At 45.8% G+C, this 15,499-nt stretch overlaps 1 protein-coding gene across 2 annotated transcripts in view; it reads right to left on the minus strand.

The window, feature by feature from the left end:
* Positions 1-10,190, minus strand: part of MBOAT2 (membrane bound glycerophospholipid O-acyltransferase 2) — a 101,920-nt gene extending 91,730 nt beyond the window's left edge. The window contains exon 1 of one of the 2 annotated variants that reach the window (XM_055401132.2): positions 10,010-10,190. In XM_055401132.2, the coding sequence (XP_055257107.2) occupies positions 10,010-10,102 (93 nt within the window). In that variant the 5' untranslated portion in view covers positions 10,103-10,190. Of the gene's footprint in view, positions 1-7,895; positions 8,246-10,009 lie in introns of those variants that run through there. The other variant, XM_055401131.2, reaches the window with a different exon arrangement.
* Between the last annotated feature and the right edge of the window lie 5,309 nt (positions 10,191-15,499).

Raw genomic sequence — 15,499 nt, forward strand, 5'->3', positions numbered from 1 at the left:
TACATCCACGTATGTTCCTTGCCTAGCCAGGACATAAGTTTGGAATTCATGTTGATATTAACTACTTCACCTGACCCATGACCTTGTCAGGTCACAACACCTTACAATAAACAGAAACTCCCATGGTTTATAAAATTTAATGCTAGTCTCAGGCAAGTCTCCTTCTATATAATTAATTTCTAGTACTTCACTGCAAGTCTTCACATTTATCTTTGAAATTTCATGTTGTTAAATCAGATACACTCAGTTCAATCACTATTTATTGCGCACCCAAAGGACCAGTGGTTTTGAAACTGCTGCTGCTAAGCCTGGTGGGCTTCCGTCTATGGGGTCACACAGAGTCGGACACGACTGAAGTGACTTGGCAGTAGCAGTAGCAGCAGCTGCTAAGTCACTTCAGTCGTGTCCGACTCTATATGACCCCATAGATGGCAGCCCACCAGGCTCCCCTGTCCCTAGGATTCTCCAGGCAAGAACACTGGAGTGGGTTGCCATTTCCTTCTCTAGTGTTATGCAAAAGGCAGCACCTCTCTCCGCAGTTTTAACAAAGTAAGTATCACTTAAATGTCTTTCATATGTTGTAGTTTTACCTATAATCTACCTTCAAAGAGAAAATGAAAGGATTCAGAATTTTTTGTTTGTATAAGCAGGGAGCTATTTATTTTAATATAACATGTAACTGAGTAACTTAAATATATCTAAATGTATATACTACCTACAACTCTTCCTTCTATAGGTAACCAGTTTGGCATAGAAAACCTCAAAAAACTGAAAAAGCTTCTACGGGATTACAGATTAAAACAGAAAGCATGTGACATCTCTGTCTGATGCTGAGCTGGTAGGAGGCTGGGACTTTCGTGGAAGAGTGAGGTCCATTTGATTGGCAGCTGGGCTGGCCCCTGGCTTCATCTCTCCCCAAGGACATGGGCCACCCAAGGAGGAGCCCCTGGTGACACCTGCCACTAGCCAGGCTTTCCTGAACTGGCTGGCTGGGGGACCTGGCTCAGGGGGGTAGAATCTGAAAGGATCCCTCTTGCAGGGCCCCCACCCACAAGAGAGAGGGCGGGGCACTCAAAGCCCAGCTCTCTGTTCCTTCTAGATAAAGACAGGACAACTGTCCGTTTGTTTGTCTCCTCTCTGAGCTTCCTCTGCAACCGGCCTCATGGCAGAAACACCCCTGAGGTTCGAGAAGCGTCTCCTTGACAAGGCTCCACCCAGGATGCCCACAGCCTCAGGCAGCAGCAGGCAGTCGCCTACTGTGTGCGCCTGCGTCAGACACACAGGAGGCCCAGAGGGAGCAGCAAGGGACTGGAAAGGATGGGATGGTGGTGGTGGTTTAGTCGCTAAGTCGTGTCCAACTCTTGCGACCCTGTGGACTGTAGCCTGCGGCCTGCCATGCTCCTCTGTCCATGGGATTTTCCAGTCTTTAAAATTCTTCGTCAAGGAGGCACAGGCTTTAGCTGAGTACTGCCAAGTACAGGTTTGCTGGCCCAAAGGAGTGCAGAGGGCATTTCAGGCAGAAGTCTGATCAAAGGCATGGAGTTAAAAGATAGGAAGATGTACTGTGGGAACCTTAAGTAACTGGTTCATGCAGGTACTGTGGGCGGCAGACCAGGATCTAACCTCCAGCCTGACAACCTCTGGCAGTTCTGGCAACTTCCAGCTCTTGCTGGGAGACAGCTGGGGGTGTGTGAGAGGAGACCAAAGTGAGGGTCGAGTCTGAATAACAGAAGGGGAGCTGGCCTCCACTGGCTCAGGGAGGCTCTAGGCCTCTCTTTCAGGCCTGGGGTTTCCAGAGGTGAGCGGGCATAGAATGTGGGGGGGATGGTGGGGGGGTGGGGGGGAGGGGCAGGGCCTCTCACAGAGCAGGCCTCATAGTCCGGAAGGATTCCAAAGTTAGACTCCTGACATGTTCTCCAATGAGGTCACACATACAGTCACTACAGATACAGCGACAGGACTACAAGGAGACATGTACACCATTCGCCGAAAACTCAGGGTCACACTACCCAGTGTGCACTACGGATTTTATCTTTCCCCAAAATTGTGACTATGTTGTCAATAGTGCAATTACATTGCATTACATTTTGGAGACTACAAGTTAACTGGTTAAATGCAAACATTGAAAAAACGCAATTAAAAAATAAATCACATTTTTTTTATTACCTTTTAACAATACGGAGAACCTTAAAAAATGTGGCCAGGTAGCTATGTACCTCTTATGGTAGGGGAGGGGTTAAGAAGGAGCCTGGTTAAAAATGTAGGTTCCCTGGCCCTCATTCTGTAGGTCTGGGGAGGGCCTGGGAATATACATTTTTAAATGACTATCCCTCGTGATCTTTGACACAAGTGATCTTAGAGGTCTTAGAGGTCACACTTTAAAAAGCACTGCAGGGATTTCCCTGGTGGTCCAGTGGCTAAGACTCCAAGCTCCCAATGCAGGGGGCCTGGGTTTGATCCCTGGTCAAGGAACTAGATCCCACATGTTGCAACGAAAGACCCCACGTGTGTGGCAGTGACAATCGGAGATCTCATGTGATCTCATGTGCTGCAACTAAGACCCGGTGCAGCCTAAGTGAAGAAGAGGAAAGAGAGAAGGGCACTGCCAAGGGCAGCCTGGAAGCTGGGCAGACTTGTAAGCGTGTAACCCATCAGTTTTACAAGGCACAAAGCCCGCCACTGGGTGTGGCTATTAGCATTGGCGGCAGAATCCTGATTATGATGGCTGGAAGTGAACCGAAATGAGAAAAATGGAAGAGGCACGATCCAACTGTTCTTTCAAAACACGCGACTGCAAAGAAAGAGACAGGATGAGGATGCGCATTAAGGGCCGACAAAAGGGTTTTCACCCGTATTCCTCGCGTGGAGAGGTGGGTGACACGGAGAAGGACGCGTCAGGGGCGGCAGTGTGCCCCCACTGCCCGCCGCTGAAGCATCTATCTGCCCTCTGACCGAGGCACCAGCAGGCAAGAGGGGATGGAGGGAGTGGGGTATTCACCCCCCTCCCCTCTCCCTCAAGCCCACCGTAGGCTGGCTGGGTCCTCATGGGGGGCCACAGCTGCTCCTCCACCCCTGGGGGGGGCGGTCTCATTCCCGAGGACTCTCCCTTTCCCTCCTCTGGCTCCCCAGGCCCAGAGGAGTTGGCCCTGGGAGACTATCCAGTCCTTGCTGATTTCCCCAAACCTGCCCACCTCTTAGTAAATGGTTCTTGGAGTCTCCGTGGTTACCTAGTTCAGCCTGTCTCCTACCAGAACCCTAACGGATACATACAACATGAAGCAGAACATAAATGCCAGAACAGCGCCAGATCCAAAATGCCTCTGTGGTTCAAACACGACAGCAGTCACATCAGATGGGACTCGGGAGAAGATTCATGGGCAAGGTGCACTGGTTGCAGGCTTGAAAGAACAGCGAGGATTCTGATAAGCAAAGGAGGGGGCACGCGCCACCTGTTCAAATCCCCTGAAGCCCAATTCTACCTTTTCACACTTCCGCACCCTACATATTTACCAAAGCAGGACCCAGGTCATTCATAAAACCATTACATGATTGCTCTCTTCCAGGGACCCCCGTTTGCAGCTTGTTTTATTTGAAAGAAATCTTGTCACGTTTTATCATCGCAGAATCCCACCTGCTAAACTGACTGCAGGCAAAAGCTGTCTGTGAGCTGTTTTATTTCCCTGGAAAGTCAGCTCTGATGGGCCACGGTAAACAGAAACTAGGGTTATCTGAGCCTGCTTAGGCATTTTTAAAGCAGAGGACAAAGAACTCTTGAACAGTGAGGAAGTAGAAAAACCACTTTTGACTCCAAATTCAAAATGAGATTTTAATCCCAGTTTAATCACCGTGTGGGGGATAGGACTGAACCTGAGCCTTAAATTTCCCTTCCTAAAAAGGAAGTCCTAGAGACTTAAAATGGAATATATATGAACAGATGTCAGCTCCCCAAAAGAAAAATAGAAGACACATCCCAAATATTGCATACTTTGTAAAGAAGAAAGAAAGGTGCAGCAAACATTACCAGGAGCCGGGTATTTTACATAGATCATGTATTTTAACCATCACAATCATCCACAAACAGCTACTATTTATTTTTTATTTATTTTTAATTGGAGGATAACTGCTTTACAATTTTGAGTTGAGTTTCTACCATACAGAAACCATGGGTTTCTTATGAATCAGTCATAAGTACACATATATCCCCTCCTCCTAAACTTCCCTCCCACCCCACCCATCCCACCCTTCCAGGTTATCACAAAGCACTGGGCTGAGCTCCCTGTGTTATACACCTTCTCCCTAGCTATCTGTCTTACACATGGCAGTAAATGTGTGTCAATATTACTCTCAATTTATCCCACCCTCTCCTTCCCCCACTGTGTCCACAAGTCTGTTCTCCATGTCTGCATCTCTATTCCTGCTCTGCAAATAGGTTCATCAGTACCATCTTTCTAGAGTCCCTATATATGTGTTAATATACAGAACTTGCTCCTCACATTCTGACTTACTTCACTCTGTATAACAAGCTCTAGGTTCATCCACCTCACTAGAACTGACTCAAATTCATTCCTTCTAATGGCTGAGTAACATTTCATTAGGTACGTGTACCACAACTTCTTCACCCATTTGTCGATGGACATCTAGGTTGCTTCCATGTCTTGGCATACAAATAGCTACTATTATCTTTATTTTATAGATGAGGAAACTAGGTCTTTAGGAAAGACAAAGTAATTTGCCAACAAGCACAAGGCTGGCAGAATCTTGTTCCAAACCAACCACGCCATTTCTACTCTGCCATGGCATTAGTACTTTCTACAAGGAAGGGAAACTGACACAGGGAAACGGACATGGACTACAACTTAGGGCACCTGGTCCTCTGCATTTGCCCCGGGACTAACCAGACAGGCAGTTTAAACTTACTGCTGAAAACATCAAAATTTATTAGTCCATTTTCCTCCCCGAGTTCATATTTATACTCCCTTCAACTCAGTCCAAAAAGAATCTGGGGCAGCTGAATGAAACAAACACACAATTATGGAATTTTAAAACCAAGTGCAACACACATTTTACAAAGGGGGAAACTCATTTATGTAAAGTGACGTATTCAAAATTAGTTAACTGGCAGGGCCCAAAATACAGAGTCCATATTCTCAGGCCCATATGCCTTCCTGATTAAAAGGAATCTTCCACAGCAGACTGCCTCAATACGGCAAGGTTCTCAGGATGAAGGCTGAGGCTCATTACAAGTGTAAAAGTGGATAGGAGCGACAAACGAGTTAAATACTTATATCCAAAACCTAAAGCATTCAAATGGCAATTTTAAAATAAAACAGACCTGTGATTTGCTTGTCTTGTTGCCAATCACCTTCTTTTTCTGAAAGTCATAATCTTAAAAAGGCTCAAAACTGACTGTCATTTTCTGCTTCACCTGTAGAACACAGGCTCATCACAGTACACAGTTGTAGGAGAATTCAAGTGGTCAATGTTTTAAACCACTCTTTTCCCTAAGACAGTATTTCACTTCCTGGGTTATTTACATGGCATTGAGTTGGGGAGAAGACACAGAAACCGTCAATCAACAAAATGACCCCCAAAAAAGGATACAAGGATTCCCTCTTCTGTCCACACAGGGTTTTCCCCACCCCAACCATCTCCACCAGCACTTCAGCGTTAGGAGAGGTCTTCCTCTCCACCTTGTCCTCCAAAAATACACTGGCAAACTGGATCTAAAACAATGATCTACCAAACAACTTGCGACATGTTAAAAAAATAAATTAAAACAGACCTTTTACTCAAATGCTTAATACCATATGTACATATATTGTTGCTTCATTGCGAAGTTGTGTTCAACTCTTTTGTGACCCAAGTGACTGTAGCCCTCCAGGTTCCCCTGTCCATGGGATTTTCCAGGCAAGAATACTGGAGTGGGTTACCAATTCCTCCTCCAGGGGATCTTTCCGACTCAGGGATGAACCCCAAGTCTCCTGCATTGGCAGGCGGGTTCTTTATCACTGAGCCACCAGGGAAGCCCCATGTACATACACACCTGAAGCTAAAATATTTCAGGCCTGGGATTTTATCTGACTTCACAAGGTGTTGTGAGGATGGAGAAGAAAGATACAAAGAACATGAAAGAGGTGTGTCAACTGTCAGGTTTTACCCATGATGATTATTACCTGACTTTGCAGAACCTGTCACAACCGCTGGGCCTATTCCTCCTTCCTCCAAATCTTTCAAAATATCTTGAGTCTCCCTCCCGCCCCTCTCCTTGCCCCAGAAAGTTCAGCACCTCGTCTCTAAAACTAATACCCTGTCCCCAACAGCCCTGTCCCATGAGGCCAAGTATGCCATCCTGCACATCACATCACCAGGGAAACATTCCAATCTCACTGTAATTCCAGCATCAAGGGAAGTAAAGAGGAAAAATGGTTTAAAAGGAAAGGTAAAGAGAGGGAAGAAGAAGAAGGCTAGAGAGTCCCTCGATCTGATAACGCAGAGGATGAGGTAAGTCAAATGCAATAGAACCTACATGTCGAGGTTTAAAAAAAAAGGATGCTCTTAAAAAAAGAGTTGATCTGGACAATTACTCTCTCCTATTTGATATTCATGTTGGGGCTTTTAAAAATTCACCATTTAAAAATTCTCAGCAACTAATAAAGAATACAACTCTGTTCAATGACATCTGACGTCTTCTCGGTAACAAGGTGGCCCTTGTCTCCCCACCTTAGCCCAAATCCCCTCACAGATCCTTTTAGTGATAACAAACCATTCTAGAAATAAAGTCAGCTGGAATGCAAGGCCTGGAAAGGGAAAACATCAGATACTAGATATTTCCCATCTTAGAACATCACTGAACCTCACTCAATACCAGATTTATATGTTTATCAATATTTAAATGTGAGACCTACTGAACAAACACTACAGTTCCCTCAAGGTCTCTCTGGAACTCTCAGGAGTCTCAGTCAAGCCATAACTCTGCTCCTTTTCTTCCCCTGGCCTCAGTGCAACATATTTCCTTCTTTCTCGCCTACATGATCCTGCAACGTGCATTCTTATATCCATACATAATCTCTATCATTTCTGAAATTTCATACTTACTCTATCAAAAAAGCTGTTTTCTGGCTCTAAGGTCCTTCTCTTCCTCTGACATCAAATAACTGCTTTTATAATTTCCTAATTTTTCAAAACTGTTAATTAGCACATACCAAATTAACATACTAACAAGTTGTATTTTTACACTTTTCATTTCCTGATTTGTCTTTCTCCAGTTGAATCACACTATCTGATTACAACTAATTCTTAGGCTTTCTCTCAACTGGGACCTGATTATTTACATGTTACCAAATTTAATTTCTGTTTTGCTCAACTTCAAAATAGTGACTCAATGACTACTTATCCAGTCTTACTAAATGAGTTTTTAGTTATTCCAAGTGCTTTATCAGCAAAAAAAAGTCAATTCTTCGGTGCTTCAGAAAAAGTGTATTATCACCATAAAAAGTTAAGCCTTGTATTAAACCAATATTAAGACTTGTTAAGAGAAAAAACAACCCAAAATACAACTGGCTATGCAAATTCAGAGTAGTCTCAAGAGAACGAAGGTGTTCAAAGTACAAAATCAAAAGCTGTGGAGGACTTCGTTGGTGGCACAGTGGAGAAGAATCCATCAGCCAATGCAGCGGACGTGGGTTCGATCCCGACTGAAGGAAGATTCCATGTGCAGCGGAGCAACTAAGCCCGTGAGCCACAACACCCCAAGCGGTGCAAGGAGAGGCCACGGTGTGCGAAGCTGGCGCCCTGCGGGGAAGAACGACCCGGCCCGCTGCACCTAGAGAAAGCCCATGCACAGCAATGAAGACCCAGTGCAGCCAAACATAAATCAGCAAAAAAAGAAAGAGTACCTGTAGATAATAAAGGAGCAAAGTCAAAATCTTAAGTCCTGTCACCATCCCTTGGTTCTCCTGCTTTATGTCAGGACCAAAACGAACTTGCTCTTGATTGCTGAGATTTTTTTTTAATGATTTCATCACATCAAATCACTTTTAAAGTTACAAGCATTATATAAACTAAAAGGCTTTAGCACAGCACAGAAAATATGTCGTCGTGATAGGGAGAGAGAAACAGAGAGAAAGAGGGAGGAAAAAGAGCACAATCCTGTTCCCTAAATCAAGGGAAAAGCTATAGGCCTATTTCTCTTGCTTTCACTGGCAAAACATTAAAAAAAAAAAAAAAACAGATACCTAGCCTGCATTTGCTGATATCCTAGCTGCAACCTACTTAAGCCAAGGGGGTTGTACTACACTAAAAGGCAAACACTGTGCTCCACTTCAGGAAAGTGAGAATTCTCCACAGGACTGAGAAGACAAAAAACCCTGAGTTCTGATCAGTTTATTAATAAACAGAGAAGATACTTTCTTACAACATGTGATGAATTTCACTATTAGCACCAGAATCTATTAGCAAGATTCACATTCTAACTTTCATTTAAGATGTACAGGAGGTTAGGAGCTTGGGAGAAACTTGTAAACACTATTATATATAAAATATAATCAACAAGAACCTACTGTACAGCACAGGGAACTCTATTCCACAGTCTGTAATAACCTACATGGGAAAAGAATCTGAAAAAGAATAGATATATGCATATGTATAACCAAATCATTTTGCTGTACACCTGATATTAACACAACATTGTAAGTCAACTACGCTCCAATATAAAATAAAACTATTTTTTAATTTTTAAAAAAGATGTATGGGGGATAGTATTCACTAAGAACCAACAGTTATAACTGAAATATAAGTAAGGAACTCAGATCTGAACAGAGACAGAATTTTTCTATACTCATTGGATATATTCTGTTTTGCTTTTCCAACACTGAAGCACAAAGTACCAAGTGTCACAACGTTAAGCACAGGATAATGTCCCCTCTTGCTGCTATGAAACGGAGTTTGGACACAGATGAATCCTGTATTAGAAATGAAATCCCTGATGACATCAATGACAGCGACACGTTCAAGAGAAGGACAGTGACCCAGGATCCCCTGTAAAATGCAAACACTTCTAGATCAAGTCCACTTGAAATAATCTAAAGCAAAATGTTCAGCGAACTACCTCTAGCCTGGGGCTAAAGCAATGGTCTCTGAGTCCCCAACTGCCCTAAATATCACTCTTGACAACTCCCAAACTTTCTTTTCTGAATAAAAAAATGGCGCTGCTTTTCCCATCGCAAGACTGTTTCTTTCTCAATAACCCTTTAGGCCTTTCTTGCAAACTCCCAAGTGAGGACTGAAATGTCAGATCTTCCCCTATACTGTGTCAAATGCTTTTTGGGAGCGGGGGAGGGTGTCTCCCGTCTACAACGTTGCCACTTTGTCCACTGTAAACCCTGGTCATTAAACTCACTTTGACTTTTCTGCAGAACCTCTGCCTTTCCGCCCCCCCGCCAAACGGTTGCCTCCTTCTCGAATAAGCCGCACTTCAACACCAATTGTCCCCAAGGGCCAGTGGCCGACCCCGGAGCTGGCCTCCTCCAGGCCACACCACAGCGCATCCAATCGCGCCCTCCACCTAGGCACATCCATCCTTTTTCCACCCCACCCCCGGCGGAGCTTCGGGTGCCACGCGCGCAGAGCACAGACATCCCGGGCTCCCGCAAAGCCCAGCCTTTCCACGCACTGTCTACACCCGTGCCCACCACGCACTGGAAGCCGCTCGGGGCTTCGATCGCCGACTGCCCGCCGGGGTCGGGCGCTGCCCAGGCGGAGAGCCGGGGCCAAGCATGCACGCGCGCACTTCGGGGGCTCTGAGCGCGCCCCCCACCCCCGGGCTGCCCCGGAGAGGTGGGGGCAGGGTGGGCAGCTGGGCGGGGGGAGGTATGCAGTCGGCGCCTGGCTACGCGAGGACAATAACAAGCAGGTCCGCCCCTCCCTTCGGGGGGGCTCGCGCCCCAGCCCCCGCGCCCCGCGCCCAGGGTCCCGCGCAGAGGGGGCCAGCGGGGCCGCCTCGGGTACCGACCTGGTCGATGGGCAGCCGCACGGCGTTGCTGAGGGGCTGCAGCAGGGTGGAGCCCGTGGTGCTGGTGGTGCTGGCGGTGCTGGTGGTGGCCATGGCCGGCCTGCCGCTCCGCCCGAGCCGCTCGTGCGCGCCCGAGAGGATGGGGATACTGCCCGCTCGCTCGCCCGCCCGCCCCGCTGGCCGCCCGCGGTCGGAGCGCGCGGGGCGGGGCCGGGGCGGGGCCGGGGGGGCGGCCACCCGCTCGGCCCTCCTTCTGCGCCCCCGCCCGCCGGCCCGCGGCCGCGCCCTCGCGTCCTCCCCCTCGCGCCCCCGGGGCCGCCCGCGCGCGCCCCGCCCCCTGACTTCCAGCAGCTTCCAGCCGCCCCCTCCCCACCTCGCGCGCCCTCGCGCCAGACAGCCCCGCGGCCCAATCGCGGCGCGGCGCCTCGACGCCCGCAGCCAATCAGGGCCCGCCGGCCGCGCGGCGCTCCGCCCCCATCCCGGGCCCCCCGGAGCCCCGCAGTCCGGCGTGAGGGGCACCAGGGGCTGTCCGGCCGCGGCTAGCTGACTGCTCGCGGGCCGGCCTCCCTCGGGTGGGGACTTTTCCGCCTCCTCGCCCCGCCCCGCCCCCCACCGCTTATCCCTCCTTCCTCCTCCTCCTCGAGCGCGGCGGCCAGCCCACCCCTCTCCGGGAGCAGCGGTGGACAACAAAGGGGAGCCGGGCGGCCGCCGGACAAAGGCGGGCCGACGTGCGGGGCGCCGTCGAGCCAGCGCTGGGGGAAGTTGGGGACAAAGCCGGGTGGGGCGGGGGCCCGGGAGGAGGAGGAGGGCCACAGACCCCCCAAAAAGGTGACCTAGATAAGAAGTGCCTTTGTCTTCAGTCGTGTCCGACTCTCTGCGACCCCACGGACTGCAGCACGCCAGGCCTCCCTGTCCATCGCCAGCATCCCAGAATTGCTGTGAAAAAAACCCAAACTTGGGGCTAGTTTCTGGTTGAGTGCGCGTTTCGGTCACCCTGCAGCCCACCTAGGCCTGGCGGGGTGAGACTGGTCCCCTTCGACGCCGCGATGGCGCCCAGCCCCAGGGAGGGACGCGGTTGTCACCCGTACCTGCGGCCTGTGTGTGTCCTTAACTGCCAGCATCCGCATCCCAGGACCGCCTTGCTCGGATCGAACGCTGTTTCTCAGCATCTTAATAACCCCTTAAGCGCCTGCTCCCCCAGACTCATTTCTATTGTGCTGTTAACACGTGCGTTCGATCTGTGCTGGTGTGTGTGTAATATATATGTTTGTTCAGTATTTCATAAAGATGAACCATTTGAGTTCTTCGAAAATGCAGGTATCGACTTTGTTTAGAAGGTTTCAAACGCTGAGGAATGCCAAGATAGAGCATGGGAGAGCTCAAAATTGGAAGATCTAAGCGTCTGAAATTTTTGGTAGAAACAGTGGTTCATGAGACTTCAACCGCATGCTTTCATAATGCTTTCATCGCTGTTTTAAAGGTCTAGCTCACTTAATCCTCACACCAACCACGTGAGGGTGGTACCGTTAACTAAACGGTAGTTTAGTTAGTTAACACCCTCAACTAAAGAAATGGAGCCACAGAGAAATAACTTGCCCAAGACAGCACTGTGAATAAATAGCCGAGGCTGGACTGGGATCCAAGAAATGGGCCTTGGGAGTTTTTCTTAAGTACTACACCCTCTTCTTTGCTCTTAAACCCAGCCCAGAAATTCTCATCTGCCGTCAAGCATGCCATTTTCTTGATAGCTATTGTTAAGACTCTTGGGAAGGTGAGACAGTACAGATTTGTATACATGGGCTTCTGTAAATCATCAAGTCTCCTGGAACTTAGTGGTCTCTCTGCAAAGGAGGCAGTTGAACTAATTGATTCAATCGCTTCCTGACTAACCTTCTTTGCTCGCTTATCTTAATCCTAACAACCAAACTGAACAAGAGATTCAGAGAAGAATAAAAAAGCCAGGGCCTTTCTTCTCCATGGGGAGCTGTAATCAGTTAGAAACCAAGTCTGTTCAATGGGCTGTGTATTCAAACATGTTATCCCAATAATCCGGAGCCCTCTTAATCTCAGAAAATTTTCTTTTTTTCCCTTCCTCCACTTTGGGGAAGTGTAGAAAAAACATACAGGTGGCTAAGCATACAAAAGTTGAAATGCTGTTTTAAAAACTTAGAAAATTGACGCCGGGAACATACTGCACCCTAAAGTAGCATAAAGATACAATCTCAGGTCTAGAATAACTAATGTCTACAAAAAGGAGTTTCCTTAGACTGGATTTTTATTTTAGTAGGATGTGACAGAACAGAGTTCACTATTTGAGGTGACTGCATGAAATAATAACTGCAGTGGGGAAAATATTATCCAACTGGTAATTAGCTGTCAATATCATGTTATAATTGTGTCAAAGTTATAGGTATAGTGCAGTAGAGTATTAACAACTTCGGTTTGGGAGTCACACCCACCTAGGTTTTTAATCTGTCTCTGTGTTTTGTTAGCTGCAAGACCTTGGGCAAGATACCTAACCTAAGGTTCCGTTTCTTCATATGTAAAAGCATAATAATGGCACCAGCTCTGAGTTATAAATTTATAAAAGCTTACCTAAGAACTCAGACTGTGCTTGGTATATAGTAAGACTTAAGAAATGCTCATCACTATCCAAGAGATGTGATGTGATTCTGAAAATAGAGACTATTTTTCTCATAGTAAAAGTACTGCATCCTCATGTTTTTAATGAAGGAAGTGAAGCCCATATTTCAAGCTAATTACTCTGTGATGATAGCATAAATTTGATACAGGCCTTTTGACCAGTATCTGTTAATTAGACCTGAAGCTCTTATTAAACGGTGATGATGGGGGAAAGAATTGAATTAATTATATACAATGCCTCACTGTCCTAACTCAGATGACATTCATCTTATAAAAGTCACGTACTTCATCTTAAAAACAGACGTTTACTGAGTACTTGTTGTCTTCATGAACTGTGGGTTGGAACTTGTTGTAAAGAGTAAGTGATGCTTATAATCAAAATAAGAAGCAGTCATATGTATTCATAAAACAGTGAACTGTTTTAAGAAAAATACAAAACAAGATCCTGTTTTTAATGTTAGAATGAAAAGAACGCATCCAGGAGAAAGAAACTTGGTCGAAAGTCAAAAGACCTGAACTTTAGTCCTGACTTTTTTTTTTCACTGAGATATAGTTGAGTTACAATGTTGTGTTAGTTTCAGGTATACAACAAGATGACTCAGTTATACATGTATATATATAAATATATATTCCTTTTTTTACATTCTCTTCCATTATAGGTTATTACAGGATATTGGGTATAGTTCCCTGTGCTATACAGTAGGTTCTTGTGCTAAGTCGCTTCAGCCGTGTCCGACTCTTGGCGACCCCATGGACTGTAGCCCGCCAGGCTCCTCTGTCCATGGGATTCTCCAGGCAAGAATACTGGAGTGGGTTGCCGTTTTCTTCTCCAACAGTAGGTCCTTCTTGGTTATCTATTGTATATATAATGTTAGTGCGTATATTTTAACCCCAAACATTTTATCCTGATTTTTGCACCGAACAGCTGTGAACTTGAGAAATCTGCCTTAAATCCCTGTGCCTTAAATATGGATTGCTATGGCATATTTATTGTTATGCCAATGCAGGAGACACAGGTTCGATCCCTGAGAGTTGCCCCTACTCACTGCAACTAGAGAAAAGCCCTCACAGCAACGAAGTATCAGCATAAAATTAATAATAGGTTAATTATTTTTAAAGGTACTAGTAATAGTAGTATGAGAAATAATAACTAGCAGGAAAGAGATTTCATTGTAGCAAGCCCATTTTAACAAGAATTACTTAGACCAAATAGTGAGAGCACTAGGAGTTCACATATAATAAAATGAACAGCTACCCATGTTCTCATCCTGGTTGCCTAGGTCTCCCTCACTAAATTGGCTATGGTAATTGAAGATTGCTAAAATGAAGGTTTCCCTTCCCAACTTATTTTTAACTCTGAATAAACCACACAGAAGAAATGAATAATTTGCCAAGCTGTTTTTGTTTCCTAAAAATGGTATATGTCATGAAATTTGAGTTCGCAAGGCAATTATTTTGCCTATTCTCTGCTCTTATATCTTGCGATAACTCTGATGAAGGGCATTGGACCATATGCATAATAAAAGCCCCAGGTAACCAACTGGCATCTTTAAGCACTTATAAGCTAACCGTTAATTGATGTTTTCAAACCGTGGTGCTGGAGAAGACTCTTGAGAGTCCCTTGAACAGCATGGAGATCAAACTAGCCAATTGTAAAGGAAATCAACCCTGAATATTCAGTGGAAGGACTGAAGCTGAAGCTCCAATACTTGGGCCATCTGATGCGAAGAACTGACTCACTGGAAAAGACCCTGATGCTGGGAAAGATTGAAGTCAGGAGGAGAAGTGGGTGACAGAGGATGAGATGGTTGGAATGGCATCACTGACTCAATGGACATGAATTTGAGCAAGCTCCAGGAGATAGTGAAAGACAGGGAAGCCTGGAGTACCACAGTCCATGGGGTCGCAAAGAGTCAGACATGACTTAACGACTGAACAACAAGCTAACCCTAGCTTGAGACCAAAACATGAAATTCAGAAAGTCGCCCTTTAAGACATACATGCTTCAGTTAGGACATCAAAAAATAAACTGAACCAGAGGTAACAAGCACAGAAAACAGAGATAGGAGACTTGCCTGGAGCCATTGAAGTCCTGGCGCAGCTGTTTGCTGGCTCTAAGGATGACCTTTAACAATAAACCTCTTATCTTCAGTTTCACTGTCTATACATTAAGAGATTAAAAAACTAAATAATTTCAATGGTTTCTTCTTCTTCTGAAATTATGACTCCCAAGAATTTCTAGAATTTTTTTCTGTCTCTCTCAGCCATTCAGTCTAGTTTTGTTTGACGAAGGTATACAAGCCAAACTCCTATTATCAATTGGAGAATTGCATTGCCTTCCAGTTGCTTCACTGGTTTCATAACTACCTGTAAGTTACTACATCTCTAATCAACTTTCTTCTCAACAATGTCTGTGATTCTCAAGGATCTGTGATGATTTCTGGGTTGTGTCTGTGGATCTTGGGGAATATTTCCCTCATAGATTTATTTGGCTTTTCTACCATTACATCAATGAATCGTCTCAATTAAAATAGCACCCCTTTAGTGCTTATTTACTATAATGACACCATCTGAAACCCTCTGCTGCTTAGGCATAGAAAAACAGAGTACAAACTCCCATGCTTCCCCATGTTTGCATAATAGCATTTGTGTCCAAATTATGAAACATCTTAAATGTAAGTCAAAATACCCACCACAGCTTTCATCATAATCACCATCACCACTAGCTGTTCTATTGGCTCTACCTGGGGTAACACATAGGCTAAGAAGGACTTATTTTCTCAGTTCTGCCTAATAGTTCAGGTTATTTCAGCTTGTCTATATAAGAAGAGTTCCCTTCCTTAGATA

The sequence above is a fragment of the Moschus berezovskii genome, chromosome 11 (genome assembly GCF_049115385.1).
Source record: "Moschus berezovskii isolate FMDL1 chromosome 11, NW_MosBer_1.0, whole genome shotgun sequence".
Classification (NCBI taxonomy): Eukaryota; Metazoa; Chordata; class Mammalia; order Artiodactyla; family Moschidae; genus Moschus; species Moschus berezovskii.